This window comes from Ranitomeya imitator, chromosome 9 (assembly GCF_032444005.1).
Source record: "Ranitomeya imitator isolate aRanImi1 chromosome 9, aRanImi1.pri, whole genome shotgun sequence".
Classification (NCBI taxonomy): domain Eukaryota; kingdom Metazoa; phylum Chordata; class Amphibia; order Anura; family Dendrobatidae; genus Ranitomeya; species Ranitomeya imitator.
This window is the reverse complement of record NC_091290.1, coordinates 145,975,916-145,990,240: the sequence shown is the minus strand read 5'-3', so window position 1 is coordinate 145,990,240 and position 14,325 is coordinate 145,975,916. Positions and strand designations below refer to the sequence as shown.

Here is a 14,325-nt window from a genome sequence, read left to right as displayed (position 1 = left end):
TTGGCATCTCCTCTTGTGACTATGGCTGATTTCGGCAGCTCCTCTTGTGACTGTGGCTGATTTCGGCCGCTCCTCTTGTGACTATATGGATGATTTTGGCAGCTCCTCTTGTGACTATGGATGATTTTGGCAGCTCCTCTTGTGACTATGGCTGATTTCGGCACCTCCTCTTGTGACTATGGCTGATTTTGGCAGCTCTTGCGACTATGGCTGATTTCGGCCTTTCCTCTTGTGACTATGGCTGATTTCGACCTCTTCTTTTGTGATTATGGCTAATTTCGGCCACTCCTCTTGTGACTATGGCTGATTTCGGGTGTTCCTCTTGTGACTATGGCTGATTTCGGCAGCACCTCTTGCGACTATGGCTGATTTCGGCCTCTCTTGTGACTATGGCTGATTTCGGCTACCTCTTTTGTGACTATGGCTGCTTTCGACCGCTCCTCTTGTGACTATGGCTGATTTCGGCCTCTCCTCTTGTGACTATGGCTGATTTAGGCCGCTCCTCTTGTGACTATGGCTGATTTAGGCCGCTCCTCTTGTGACTATGGCTGATTTCGGCCGCTCCTCTTGTGACTATGGCTGATTTCGGCCGCTCCTCTTGTGACTATGGCTGATTTTGGCAGCTCCTCTTGTGACTATGGCTGATTTCGGCCTCTCCTCTTGTGACTATGGATGATTTTGGCAGCTCCTCTTGTGACTATGGATGATTTTGGCAGCTCCTCTTGTGACTATGGCTGATTTCGGCACCTCCTCTTGTGACTAAGGCTGATTTTGGCAGCTCCTCTTGCGACTATGGCTGATTTCGGCCTTTCCTCTTGCGACTATGGCTGATTTCGGCCTCTCCTCTTGTCACTATGGCTGATTTCGGCAGCTCCTCTTGTGACTATGGCTGATTTCGGCAGCTCCTCTTGTGACTATGGCTGATTTCGACGTCTTTTGTGATAATGGCTGATTTCGACCGCTCCTTTTGTGATTATGGCTGATTTCGGCCTCTTTTGTGATTATGGCTGATTTCAACCGTTCCTTTTGTGATTATGGCTGATTTTGGCCTCTCCTCTTGTGACTATGGCTGATTTTGGCAGCACCTCTTGTGACTATGGCTGATTTTGGCCGCTCCTCTTGTGACTATGGCTGATTTCGGCCGCTCCTCTTGTGATTATGGCTGATTTCAGCTGCTCCTCTTGTGACTATGGCTGATTTCGGCCGCTCCTCTTGTGACTATGGCTGATTTCGGCCGCTCCTCTTGTGACTATGGCTGATTTCGGCCGCTCCTCTTGTGACTATGGCTGATTTCGGCCTCTCCTCTTGTGACTATGGCTGATTTCGGCCACTCCTCTTGTGAATATGCACTCCTCTTGTGACTATGGCTGATTTCGGCCGCTCCTCTTGTGACTATGGCTGATTTCAGCCGCTCCTCTTGTGACTATGGCTGATTTCAGCCGCTCCTCTTGTGACTATGGCTGATTTCGGCCGCTCCTCTTGTGACTATGGCTGATTTTGGCCGCTCCTCTTGTGACTATGGCTGATTTTGGCCGCTTCTCCTGTGACTATGGCTGATTTCGGCCACTCCTCTTGTGACTATGGCTGATTTCAGCCGCTCCTCTTGTGACTATGGCTGATTTCGGCCGCTCCTCTTGTGACTATGGCTGATTTTGGCCGCTCCTCTTGTGACTATGGCTGATTTTGGCCGCTTCTCCTGTGACTATGGCTGATTTCGACCGCTCCTCTTGTGACTATGGCTGATTTCGGCCGCTCCTCTTGTGACTATGGCTGATTTCCGCCTCTCCTCTTGTGACTATGGCTGATTTCGGCCTCTCCTCTTGTGACTATGGCTGATTTCAACCGCTCCTCTTGTGACTATGGATGATTTTGGCAGCTCCTCTTGTGACTATGGCTGATTTTGGCCTCTCCTCTTGTGACTATGGCTGATTTCGGCCGCTCCTCTTGTGACCATGGCTGATTTCGGCCGCTCCTCTTGTGACTATGGCTGATTTCGGCCGCTCCTCTTGTGACTATGGCTGATTTCGGCCGCTCCTCTTGTGATGCTTTCATACTATTAGAGCCTTATGATTGGGAGGTGCGATGATTGCCGGATTTGACCTGACTATAGTAAGAGCAGTCACTTGTGTCGCCCTCCGGGTGGGCGAGTCGTGTGCCTGGCCTGTGCGACCGGGATACGAGAGACGTTATTCGCCGTTAGTTGGGTTATAATCGTAAAACAATGGCTGTATCGGTGTAATCCGCCCCTCCCCCGCTCTGCGCTTCTTGGAGAGTGGGACCGGTGCGCGGATCTGGAGATGATTGGCCTCATCGTGGGGGGCTGCAGATGGAGCCGTGTGCTTGGGGGATGTGAGAAAAGATTGTTCTGCTCCTGAAATTTAAACCGCGGCTTCATAATGTATTGAGTGGATTCTATCATCCTGCGCCCCGCATGAGACGCCACCGCAGAGGATGGGGGTGATCGTCATGTGATCTACGATGAGCTGGTGCTTAGCAGCTTACCTGTCTGATATAGGAAACATGTGGGATGTAAAGTGGGAAGACACCTGGGTGGTGAGGGGTCACAATGATGCTGACACTCAGGGTACAATATGATGCTGACACTAGAGGACCAGGATAATGACACTGACACTGGGGTACAGGATAATGACACTGACACTGGGGGTACAGGATAATGACACTGACACTGGGGGTACAGGATAATGACACTGACACTCGAGGTACAGGATAATGACTCTGACACTGGGGTACAGGATAATGACACTGACACTCGGGGTACAGGATAATGACACTGACACTCGAGGTACAGGATAATGACACTGACACTGGGAGTACAGGATAATGACACTGACACTCGGGGTACAGGATAAGGACACTGACACTCGGGGTACAGGATAATGACACTGACACTCGAGGTACAGGATAATGACACTGACACTCGGAGTACAGGATAATGACACTGACACTCGGGGTACAGGATAAGGACGCTGACACTCGAGGTACAGGATAATGACACTGACACTGGGAGTACAGGGTAACGACACTGACACTCGGGGTACAGGATAAGGACACTGACACTCGGGGTACAGGATAATGACACTTACACTCGGGGTACAGGATAATGACACTGACAATCGGGGTACAGGATAATGACACTGACACTCGGGGTACGGGATAATGACACTCAGGGTACTGGATAATGACACTGACACTCGGGGTACAGGATAATGACACTGACACTCGGGGTACAGGATAAGGACGCTAACACTCGGGGTACAGGATATAGACACTGACACTCGGGGTACAGAATAATGACACTCGGGGTACAGGATAAGGACACTGACACCCGGGGTACAGGATAAGGACGCTGACACTCGGGGTACAGGATAATGACGCTGACACTCGGGGTACAGGATAATGACACTGACACTCTGGGTACAGGATAATGACACTGACACTCGGGGTACAGGATAATGACACTGACACTCGGGGTACTTGCCGTACACATAGAAGTAGAGCAGATCGGACTGATCACATGGCGATAGGACTTGTCTCTGATGGATCTGTTCTCTCTCCTAGTGAGCAGCAAGCCTTCCTGCTGGAGAACGTCCCCTGTAAGAACACCTCCTGCTCCAGGATGTTTGACGTCCACTGGGAGATTTCCGACCTCAATCAGATAAAGGACGCAGCGATGGTGACCTTCTTTGACACTTATGAAGATGTGAGGACGCTTTTGCTACTTTTAATTGCCTCTGAAAGCGCCGCTCCGGCTCCTTTGGTGTCAGATATGAGCACATAATGAAAGCAATTAATAATAATAATTTGGAAGAGACTTCGGGGCCAATGAAGCAGGATTTATAGGATGCACTACACATGGCAGCTCAAAGCCGCAAAACAAGGGCGCCTGCACTATTAGCGGGCTGACACAGACGGCGTCTCTGGCTCTTGGTGATTCGGGCATGGACAGCACCTGTGCTGTTATCGCATCGGGCCTGAAACGAACGGCACCTGGAACGGTTAAGGACAACACCAGTGCACCTGTGCTTTTAGCAGGTCAGCACGGACGGCACCTGCACTTTTAGCTGGTTGGGCACTGACATCGTGTGCACTTTTATTGGGTCAGGCATGGACGGCACCTGCGCTTTTTGCTGGTTGGGCACTGACATCATGTGCACTTTTATTGAGTTGGTCATGGACGGCACCTGCGCTTTTAGCTGGTTGGGCACTGACATCGTGTGCACTTTTATTGGGTCGGCCATGGACAGCACCTGCGCTTTTTGCTGATTGGGCACTGACAGCATGTGCACTTTTATTGAGTTGGGCATGGACGGCACCTGCGCTTTTAGCTGGTTGGGCACTGACATCGTGTGCACTTTTATTGGGTCGGGCATGGACGGCACCTGTGCTTTTTCCTGGTTGGGCACTGACATCGTGTGCACTTTTATTGAGTTGGGCATGGACGGCACCTGTTATTTTTGCTGGTTGGGCACTGACATCATGTGCACTTTTATTGAGTTGGGCCTGGACGGCACCTGTGCTTTTTGCTGATTGGGCACTGATATCATGTGCACTTTTATGGGGTCGGCCATGGACGGCACCTGCGCTTTTAGCTAGTTGGGCACTGACATCATGTGCACTTTTATTGGGTTGGGCATGGACGGCACCAGATTTTAGCTGGTAGGTCACAGACATCGTGCACTTTTATTGAGTTGGGCATGGATGGCACCTGCGCTTTTAGCTGGTTATGCACGGACATCATGTTCACTTTTATTGGGTTGGGCATGGACGGCACCTGCGCTTTTAGCTGGTTGGTCACGGACATCGTGCACTTTTATTGAGTTGGGCATGGATGGCACCTGCGCTTTTAGCTGGTTGGTCACGGACATCATGTGCACTTTTATTGAGTTGGGCATGGACGGCACCTGCGCTGTTAGCTGGTTGGGCACAGACATAATGTGCACTTTCATTGAGTCGGGCATGGTCGGCACCTGTGCTTTTAGCTGGCTGGGCACGGACAGCGCCTTTGCTTACACTTTGTCAGGCATGGCGCTTGCGCTTTCAGTGCATTGGTCTAGACCACTTTGCATAATCCTACAGACCCCTCTAATTGCTGATCCCCGTTCACATCGGATGTCTCTACCCCAGTTTGCAGAGTGTCCATTTTCCTATTACGGCTTCTGTTTTGCCCTGGAAACGTATTCCTCTTTCTATCCGTTCCTGGTGAAGTTGGGTGAGTCCATATCTGGCTTTTTTATGGCTCCTGTTATCACAGTAGTGCAGTGGAGATCAGCATAATTAATAACTAATACCATAAATTTATTAGCGGCGACACCAGCCCCCCAGCTCCGTCCATGTAGCTTTTAATAAAATCTGATTAAATTATTCACTGCACTGGTCCGTGCGGATTTATTACTTTGATGTTGGCAATAAGTGCAAAACAAAAAAAGATTAATCTTTTGCCAAAGAAACAATTGACCCTATTTATTGTCGGAGTCTCCCCATATATTAAAAAGAATCTGTTAGTCGGAGCCTCGGATGTATATCATTAGATCGTACTCTAAAAAATAAAAATAATCTGTAAAGGTTTTGTTCTATTGTAGCCCGTGGTTAGTAGTTTTGACTAATGGAGTCCTGGTCCTGAGACCCCCAACGAGCGCTCAGAGGAAGAGTTGCTCAGGGATTACACTGAGACACCAGGGGGTCTCAGGACCCCATCAGTCAAAACTACTGAACACTGGCTTATGCATAGTCCCTCGTTGACTTGTGTTTGTTGCAGGGCATCCTGGACATCATCGTAATAAGTAAGAAAACCTCAGAGGATGGCGCCATCAACGTCCTGATGAATAACTTCGAAGCCGACGCTTATTTTGTCAAAGTGATTGGTAAGTGTAAGACTGAGTATATATATATATATATATATATATATATATATATATTTATACTGTGTGTGTGTATATACAGTGTGTATGTACTGCGTGTGTTTATATACAATGTATATATATGTAGACTGTGTGCATTTATATACACTGTGTGTATTTGTATGTACTGTGTGCATATACTGTGTGTGTAGAGACTGCTCCTATGCACAAGAATACAGTTGTGGCCAAAAGTATTGACACCCCTGCAATTCTGTCAGATAATACTCAGTTTCTTCCTGAAAATGATTGCAAACACACATTATTTGTTATTATTATCTTCATTTAATTTGTCTTAAATGAAAAAACACAAAAAGAATTGTCCTAAAGCCAAATTGGATATAATTCCACACCAAACATAAAAAAGGAGGTGGACAAAAGTATTGGCACTGTTCGAAAAATCATGTGATGCTTCTCTAATTTGTGTAATTAACAGCACCTGTAACTTACCTGTGGCACCTAACAGGTGTTGGCAATAACTAAATCACACTTGCAGCCAGTTGACATGGATTAAAGTTGACTCAACCTCTGTCCTGTGTCCTTGTGTGACTACATTGAGCGTGGAGAAAAGAAAGAAGACCAAAGAACTGTCTGAGGACTTGAGAAACCAAATTGTGAGGAAGCATGAGCAATCTCAAGGCTACAAGTCCATCTCGAAAGACCTGAATGTTCCTGTGTCTACCGTGCGCAGTGTCATCAAGAAGTGTAAAGCCCATGGCACTGTGGCTAACCTCCCTAGATGTGGACGGAAAAGAAAAATTGACAAGAGATTTCAACGCAAGATTGTGCGGATGTTGGATAAAGAACCTCGACTAACATCCAAACAAGTTCAAGCTGCCCTGCAGTCCGAGGGTACAACAGTGTCAACCCGTACTATCCGTCGGCGTCTGAATGAAAAGGGACTGTATGGTAGGAGACCCAGGAAGACCCCACTTCTTACCCCGAGACATAAAAAAGCCAGGCTGGAGTTTGCCAAAACTTACCTGAAAAAGCCTAAAACGTTTTGGAAGAATGTTCTCTGGTCAGATGAGACAAAAGTAGAGCTTTTTGGGCAAAGGCATCAACATAGAGTTTACAGGAGAAAAAAAGAGGCATTCAAAGAAAAGAACACGGTCCCTACAGTCAAACATGGCGGAGGTTCCCTGATGTTTTGGGGTTGCTTTGCTGCCTCTGGCACTGGACCGCTTGACCGTGTGCATGGCATTATGAAGTCTGAAGACCACCAACAAATTCTGCAGCATAATGTAGGGCCCAGTGTGAGAAAGCTGGGTCTCCCTCAGAGGTCATGGGTCTTCCAGCAGGACAATGACCCAAAACACACTTCAAAAAGCACTAGAAAATGGTTTGAGAGAAAGCACTGGAGATTTCTAAGGTGGCCAGCAATGAGTCCAGACCTGAATCCCATAGAACACCTGTGGAGAGATCTAAAAATGGCAGTTTGGAGAAGGCGGCCTTCACATATCAGGGACCTGGAGCACTTTGCCAAAGAAGAATGGTCTAAAATTCCAGCAGAGCATTGTAAGAAACTCATTGATGGTTACCGGAAGCGGTTGGTCGCAGTTATTTTGGCTAAAGGTTGAGCAACCAAGTATTAGGCTGAGGGTGCCAATACTTTTGTCTGGACCATTTTTGGAGTTTTGTGTGAAATGATCAATGTTTTGCTTTTTGCTTCATTCTCTTTTGTGTTTTTTTCATTTAAGACAAATTAAATGAAGATAATAATACCAAAGAATTTGTGTTTGCAATCATTTTCAGGAAGAAACTGAGTATTATCTGACAGAATTGCAGGGGTGTCAATACTTTTGGCCACAAATGTGTGTGTATGTATGTATGTATATATGTATGTATATATATATATATATATATATATATATATATATATATATATATATATATATATATATATATATATATATATATATATATATATATATATATTGTATGCACACATTCCCTGCACCAAGGGCCAAGGAGACTTTATGAAAATTACATTTGTTGTGCAATACGTGTTTCTATGCCAACCAAACGCAAAAAAAAAAAGAAGAAAAAAATCGTGATGGTTAAAGGGGAAGTATCTCTCTTCCTTTCCTGCTGTATCTTTAAGATAAACATGACCTGCAGAAGGATATGTGGGCTCTCAAGTGTTTTCGGTTCTCCCTCCATCGGAGTTCATTACCCAAGCCAAACACACCAGTCCTTGCCAGAAGAGAAATAGTCTTGCTTTTTAGCAGTTTTCTTTACAGCAGCCGGTCTGAGGAAGCAGAGCTGCAGTGTAAAGCATGAAGCATTTTCCTGTTTAATGTTTTTTTTTTTTTTTGCTACGTTTCAAAATGTTTGTTAAACTGTTAATTGGCTTGGTTTTTTTTTAAACCATGGCCTTAGCCGGACAAATTTGATAGTAATCTCCCGGGGACAGGGTGTTCTCCTGTTTCGCCGGCAGGCTCTTCCCTGGCGTGCTCTTTGTATCTCCCCGATACGCTCTTCCCCGACACGCTTTTCACGTCTCCCCAGTGCTCTCTTCGCGTCTCCCTGGCGCACTCTTTCCCACATTCTTTGGGTCTTCCCAGTGCGCTCTTCCCTGGCACGCTGTTCGCGTCTCCCTGGTGAGGTCTGCACATCTCCTCGGCGAGCTCTTCTTCGGCACTCTCTTCGCGTCTCCCTGGCGGCACGATCTTTCCCGGCACGCTGTTAGCGTCTCCTCGGCGTGCTCTTCCCCAGCACGCTCTTCGTGTCTCCCCTGCACCCTCTTCGCTTCTCCCCGATGCGCTCTTCCCCGGCACGCTCTTCGCATCTCCTTGGCGTGCTCTTCGCTTCTCCCCGATGAGCTCTTTCCGACACGCTCTTCGCATCTCCCTGCCGCGCTTTTCGTGTCTCCCCGTCACACTCTTCCTCGGCGTATTCTTCACGTCTTCCCGGCGCGCTCTTTCCCGGTACGCTTTTTGCGTCTTCCTGATGTGCTCTTTGTATCTCCCCCGCGTTGTGCTCTTCCCGTCTTCCCAGTGTTGCGCTCTTTCCGTCTCCCCGGCATTGCGCTCTTTCCGTCTCCCTGGCGTTGCGCTCTTTCTGTCTCCCCGGCGTTGCGCTCTTTCCGTCTCTCCGGCGTTGCGCTTTTTCCGTCTCCCCAGCGTTGCGCTCTTTCCGTCTTCCCAGTGTTGGGCTCTTTCCGTCTCCCTGGCATTGCGCTCTTTCCGTCTCCCCGGCGTTGTGCTCTTTCCGTCTCCCCGGCGTTGCGCTCTTTCCGTCTCTCCGGCGTTGCGCTCTTTCCGTCTCCCCGGCGTTGCGCTCTTTCCGTCTCCCCGGCGTTGCGCTCTTTCCGTCTCCCCGGCGTTGCGCTCTTTCCGTCTCCCCGGCGTTGCGCTCTTTCCGTCTCCCCGGCGTTGCGCTTTTTCCGTCTCCCCGGCGTTGCGCTCTTTCCGTCTCCCCAGCGTTGCGCTCTTTCCGTCTCCCCGACGTTGCGCTCTTTCCGTCTCCCCGGCTTTGCGCTCATTCTGTCTCCCCGGCGTTGCGCTCTTTCCGTCTCCCCGGCATTGCGCTCTTTCCGTCTCCCCGACGTTGCGCTCTTTCCGTCTCCCCGGCGTTGCGCTTTTTCCGTCTCCCCGGCGTTGCGCTCTTTCCGTCTCCCCAGCGTTGCGCTCTTTCCGTCTCCCCGACGTTGCGCTCTTTCCGTCTCCCCGGCTTTGCGCTCATTCTGTCTCCCCGGCGTTGCGCTCTTTCCGTCTCCCCGGCATTGCGCTCTTTCCGTCTCCCCGACGTTGCGCTCTTTCCGTCTCCCCGGCGTTGCGCTTTTTCCGTCTCCCCGGCGTTGCGCTCTTTCCGTCTCCCCAGCGTTGCGCTCTTTCCGTCTCCCCGACGTTGCGCTCTTTCCGTCTCCCCGGCTTTGCGCTCATTCTGTCTCCCCGGCGTTGCGCTCTTTCCGTCTCCCCGGCATTGCGCTCTTTCCGTCTCCCCGACGTTGCGCTCTTTCCGTCTCCCCGGCTTTGCGCTCATTCTGTCTCCCCGGCGTTGCGCTCTTTCCGTCTCCCCGGCATTGCGCTCTTTCCGTCTCTCCGGCGTTGCGCTCTTTCCGTCTCCCCGGCGTTGCGCTCTTTCCGTCTACCCCGCATTGCACTCTTCCAGGTGTTGTGCCCTTGCCCGGCTGCGCGCTCTTCGCATCTCCCCTGCGTGCTTTTCCCCGACACATTCTTCACTCTTTTCCGGTAAGCTCTTCGCGTCTTCCCAATACGCTCTCTCCCTGGCACACTCTTCCGTCTCCCCGGCGCACTCTTCCCGGCACCCTGGCGCTCTCCTGACAGCTTAGCATCTCCAGTGAAGCGCCCAGGATTAATTGCACTCATTCCTGGGGACGCGGGGATGACGGCGTTTTCTCCCTGCATCTCGGGTTATGAAGAATGTAACCTATAATCATCTTTGTAAATTTGCTTTTTAAAAAAAACCCTGAGACCCGGGGACTGCGGCAACGTACGGGGGATCTCCGTGTAATCGCTCTGCTCTCTCCGCCCAGCTGTGGCGTCTCCTCTTGGCATGGGGATGGATACGCTCCTGAACAGATGTTGACCAGTATTAAGGGTCTTGGAGAAATAGTCTGGGTGATTGTAATTGGTCGTCTGCTCGAGTATTTCACCAGGGGAGCGGCTGCAAGCTCCTGGCCGAGCGCTGCGTCTATAAATCTCCCCGCACACAGGGATTTCCTTGTGTCCTGCAGATGCTCGCTCAGACGCTGCTCTCTGTATTCCCTGTGTAAATGCAGCTGTTCTGTGTCCGTGTACAGTTTGATGCAGAGCAGCGCTCCCCTACCTGAGCGTGGACACGTACAGCCTGATGTCCAGGACACGGAGAAGGGACGTGTCTGATTTCTGCCCTTATCTCTGCACTGTGGCTCATGTCAGCAGAGCTTCATGTAAAGTGTAGGAGATGGGCAAAACCCTCAGCGAGCGGCTGGTCCAGCGACACCCGAGTCACAGGTCACCCCTGCTGCCCCCCGCGCCGTGCTCCATGTCCTCTGCTGTGCCCCCCCTACGCTGTGTACTCTAATGTGCCCCCTGCTCCATGTCCTCTTCTGTGCCCCCTGAAGCAATGTCCTCTGCTGTGCCCCCCGCGCCGTGTCCTCTGCTGTGCCCCCCGCGCCGTGTCCTCTGCTGTGCCCTCCGTGCTGTGCCCCTGCGCCGTGTCCTCCACTGTGCCCCCCGTGCTATGTCCTCTGCTGTGCCCCCGTGCTGTGTCCTCTGTGCCCCCGCGCTGTGTCCTCTGCTGTGCCCCAGCACTATGTCCACTGCTGTGCCCCCGCGCCGTGTCCTCTGCTGTGCCCCCCGCACCATGTCCTCTGCTGTGCCCCCCGCGCCGTGTCTTCTGCTGTGCCCCCCGTGCTGTGTCCTCTGTGCCCCCGCGCCGTGTCCTCTGCTGTGCCCCCGCGCCGTGTCCTCTGCTGTGCCCCCCGTGCCGTGTCTTCTGCTGTGCCCCCCGTGCTGTGTCCTCTGTGCCCCCACGCCGTGTCCTCTGCTGTGCCCCCTGCGCCGTGTCCTCTGCTGTGCCCCCGCGCCATGTCCTCTGCTGTGCCCCCCGCACCATGTCCTCTGCTGTGCCCCCCGCGCCGTGTCTTCTGCTGTGCCCCCCGTGCTGTGTCCTCTGTGCCCCCGCGCCGTGTCCTCTGCTGTGCCCCCCGTGCCTTCTGCTGTGCCCCCCGTGCTGTGTCCTCTGTGCCCCCGCGCCGTGTCCTCTGCTGTGCCCCCCGTGCCGTGTCTTCTGCTGTGCCCCCCGTGCTGTGTCCTCTGTGCCCCCACGCCGTGTCCTCTGCTGTGCCCCCTGCGCCGTGTCCTCTGCTGTGCCCCCCGTGCCTTCTGCTGTGCCCCCCGTGCTGTGTCCTCTGTGCCCCCGCGCCGTGTCCTCTGCTGTGCCCCCCGTGCCGTGTCTTCTGCTGTGCCCCCCGTGCTGTGTCCTCTGTGCCCCCACGCCGTGTCCTCTGCTGTGCCCCCGCGCCATGTCCTCTGCTGTGCCCCCCGCGCCGTGTCCTCTGCTGTGCCCCCGCGCCGTGTCCTCTGCTGTGCCCCCGCGCCGTGTCCTCTGCTGTGCCCCCGCGCCGTGTCCTCTGCTGTGCCCCCGCGCCGTGTCCTCTGCTGTGCCCCCGCGCCGTGTCCTCTGCTGTGCCCCCGCGCCGTGTCCTCTGCTGTGCCCCCGCGCCGTGTCCTCTGCTGTGCCCCCGCGCTGTGCCCTGCGCTCCGTGTCCGGGGGGATACTGTGCGGCCGGCGCTGACTTCTCGTCTCTTGTTCTTCTAGTGCTCAGCGGCATTTGCTCCAATGACTGCCCACATCAGGTAAGGACCCTGCTAGTCTCCTGAAACACTCTGTGCTGCTTCCATTATGTAACAGTCTGTCACATGCGATCTGCCCTCAATAGCATCAGAGCCCCTCATACATCCCCTCCTGAAATGCTCTGTGCTGCTTGTGTGGAGCTTGTGCTACGGCTCATGTAGGGGCTATATATACAGTGGGATCAGCGGCCTCTCCTCCTCTGCTTTGTTCTCGGTTCTTTTCTTGTCTCTTCTCTTTGTGTCGGATGTCACCGAGGTCTATCCCGCAAAGCCGCCAAGCCATTGATTTCCTTAAAAGCGTGGGTCCCGTATGCTGCGCTCCGCCTGAAGGCCGGGCCGCCGCCTTTTGATGTTTCCATCCTTCCTCAGACACGGACGCTGTAAATATAATATATCGGGATAAATGCCGGAGGAGTGAATAGGAAGGATGAACCCGCGACCGGCATTCATTAGCTGCAGAACATTCCTCCCGGGAGACGCAGACTAATAGGGGGACGCAGCGGTGCTGGAACAGCTAATGGGGGGACGCAGCGGTGCTGTTACAGCTGCACGTCTGAGAATGGCGCTCCGCTGTTATCTGCAAATGCCTCATAATAAAATCTCCAGCGTTTGCACTAAAATGTGTGAATTTCTGCAAAGGAAACCAGTGGGACCCCACTGTAGTCATCGTGGTGTCTGATCCGTCCTCTACGGGTATTCTGCTTCTCGCAGCCTGACACAGCTGCGTGTTTGTTACTGTGTATCAGCTCTGTTGACATCTGTCGTGCCGCGTCTCCATTGTCCTGGCATTGATGTCAGCTTCAATACCACCTTAAGTTCCACCGCGGTGATTCACGCTCCCGGCAGTCGGAGCAGGTCGCACATTGTGTATTCTTTGCCACCGCCATGTCTTGGGGTCACCGCCATGTCTGGGGGTCAACCGCCATGTCTGGGGGTCACCGCCATGTCTGGGGGTCACCGCCATCTGAAAGATCAGCGAGGCCGCATCCTTCGTCTTCTGGACGCTCTGATGATGACAGATCAGAGCGCGTGTTCTGCTGCGGAGCGACGCGGCGTTCCGTGCGACCGACGGTGGACCCGATGGCGTCACTCCGGGCTCCGCGTCAGTCATCCCGTCCTCACGCTGCGTCCTGCTCACGTGCGATGTCCTGATTGCTAATATCCACTCACCTCTGGGGGGGTCTCGCTCTCATCACGAAGCTCGGGGGGCTTCACTGTCAGCAGAGTTATAATCAGGGCTGTATCTCTGATAGATCGGCCGAGGCTGCACCACTAAGAGGGTCCGCTTCAATGTTCTCACATCCACACACACAAGGGGGCGCTGTGCAGCAGAGATAGTGGCATGGTCTGTGCTGCCCCCTGAAGGAGCCATCATGCCATCACTGTCTCAGTAGTGCAGCCTCAGCCCTTTAATCTGCACTACTGAGCGTTTTTTTTTAAGATTGTTTTGCGTGGAATGCAATACAAACGGTTCTCCTGAAATACTCTGTGCTGCCGTGGGATTGGCTCCTCCGTCATGTACCTGTCAACCTCCCATTATTACTACCCGTCACATGCAGTGTCGTCCTTCCTAACCTCTTCATGTATTACCCCTCCTAATATCCGCACTCTCCTCGGCTGAAATACTCTGCACTGGTGATGACTGTCCGCCACTTCCTCCCATGACACGTCCTGTCACATACATAACCCTGTCCTCACAATCATCACCTCTCCGTATGTGCACTCTCACTCTGCTCTCCTGAAATACTCTGCGCTGCTGTGACTTACGCACTCTCACTCTGCTCTCCTGAAATACTCTGCGCTGCTGTAACTTACGCACTCTCACTCTGCTCTCCTGAAATACTCTGCGCTGCTGTGACTTACGCACTCTCACTCTGCTCTCCTGAAATACTCTGCGCTGCTGTGACTTACGCACTCTCACTCTGCTCTCCTGAAATACTCTGCGCTGCTGTGACTTACGCACTCTCACTCTGCTCTCCTGAAATACTCTGCGCTGCTGTGACTTACGCACTCTCACTCTGCTCTCCTGAAATACTCTGCGCTGCTGTGACTTACGCACTCTCACTCTGCTCTCCTGAAATACTCTGCGCTGCTGTGACTTACAC

At 52.3% G+C, this 14,325-nt stretch overlaps 1 protein-coding gene across 1 annotated transcript in view; it reads left to right on the top strand.

Moving 5' to 3' along the window:
• ITFG1 (integrin alpha FG-GAP repeat containing 1) overlaps positions 1–14,325 on the top strand; it is a 240,692-nt gene that overhangs the window by 174,721 nt on the left and 51,646 nt on the right. Inside the window, exons 11-13 of the mRNA XM_069739330.1 lie at positions 3,580–3,721; positions 5,777–5,882; positions 12,186–12,223. Of these exons, the coding sequence (XP_069595431.1) occupies positions 3,580–3,721; positions 5,777–5,882; positions 12,186–12,223 (286 nt within the window). The remainder of the gene's footprint in view (positions 1–3,579; positions 3,722–5,776; positions 5,883–12,185; positions 12,224–14,325) is intronic.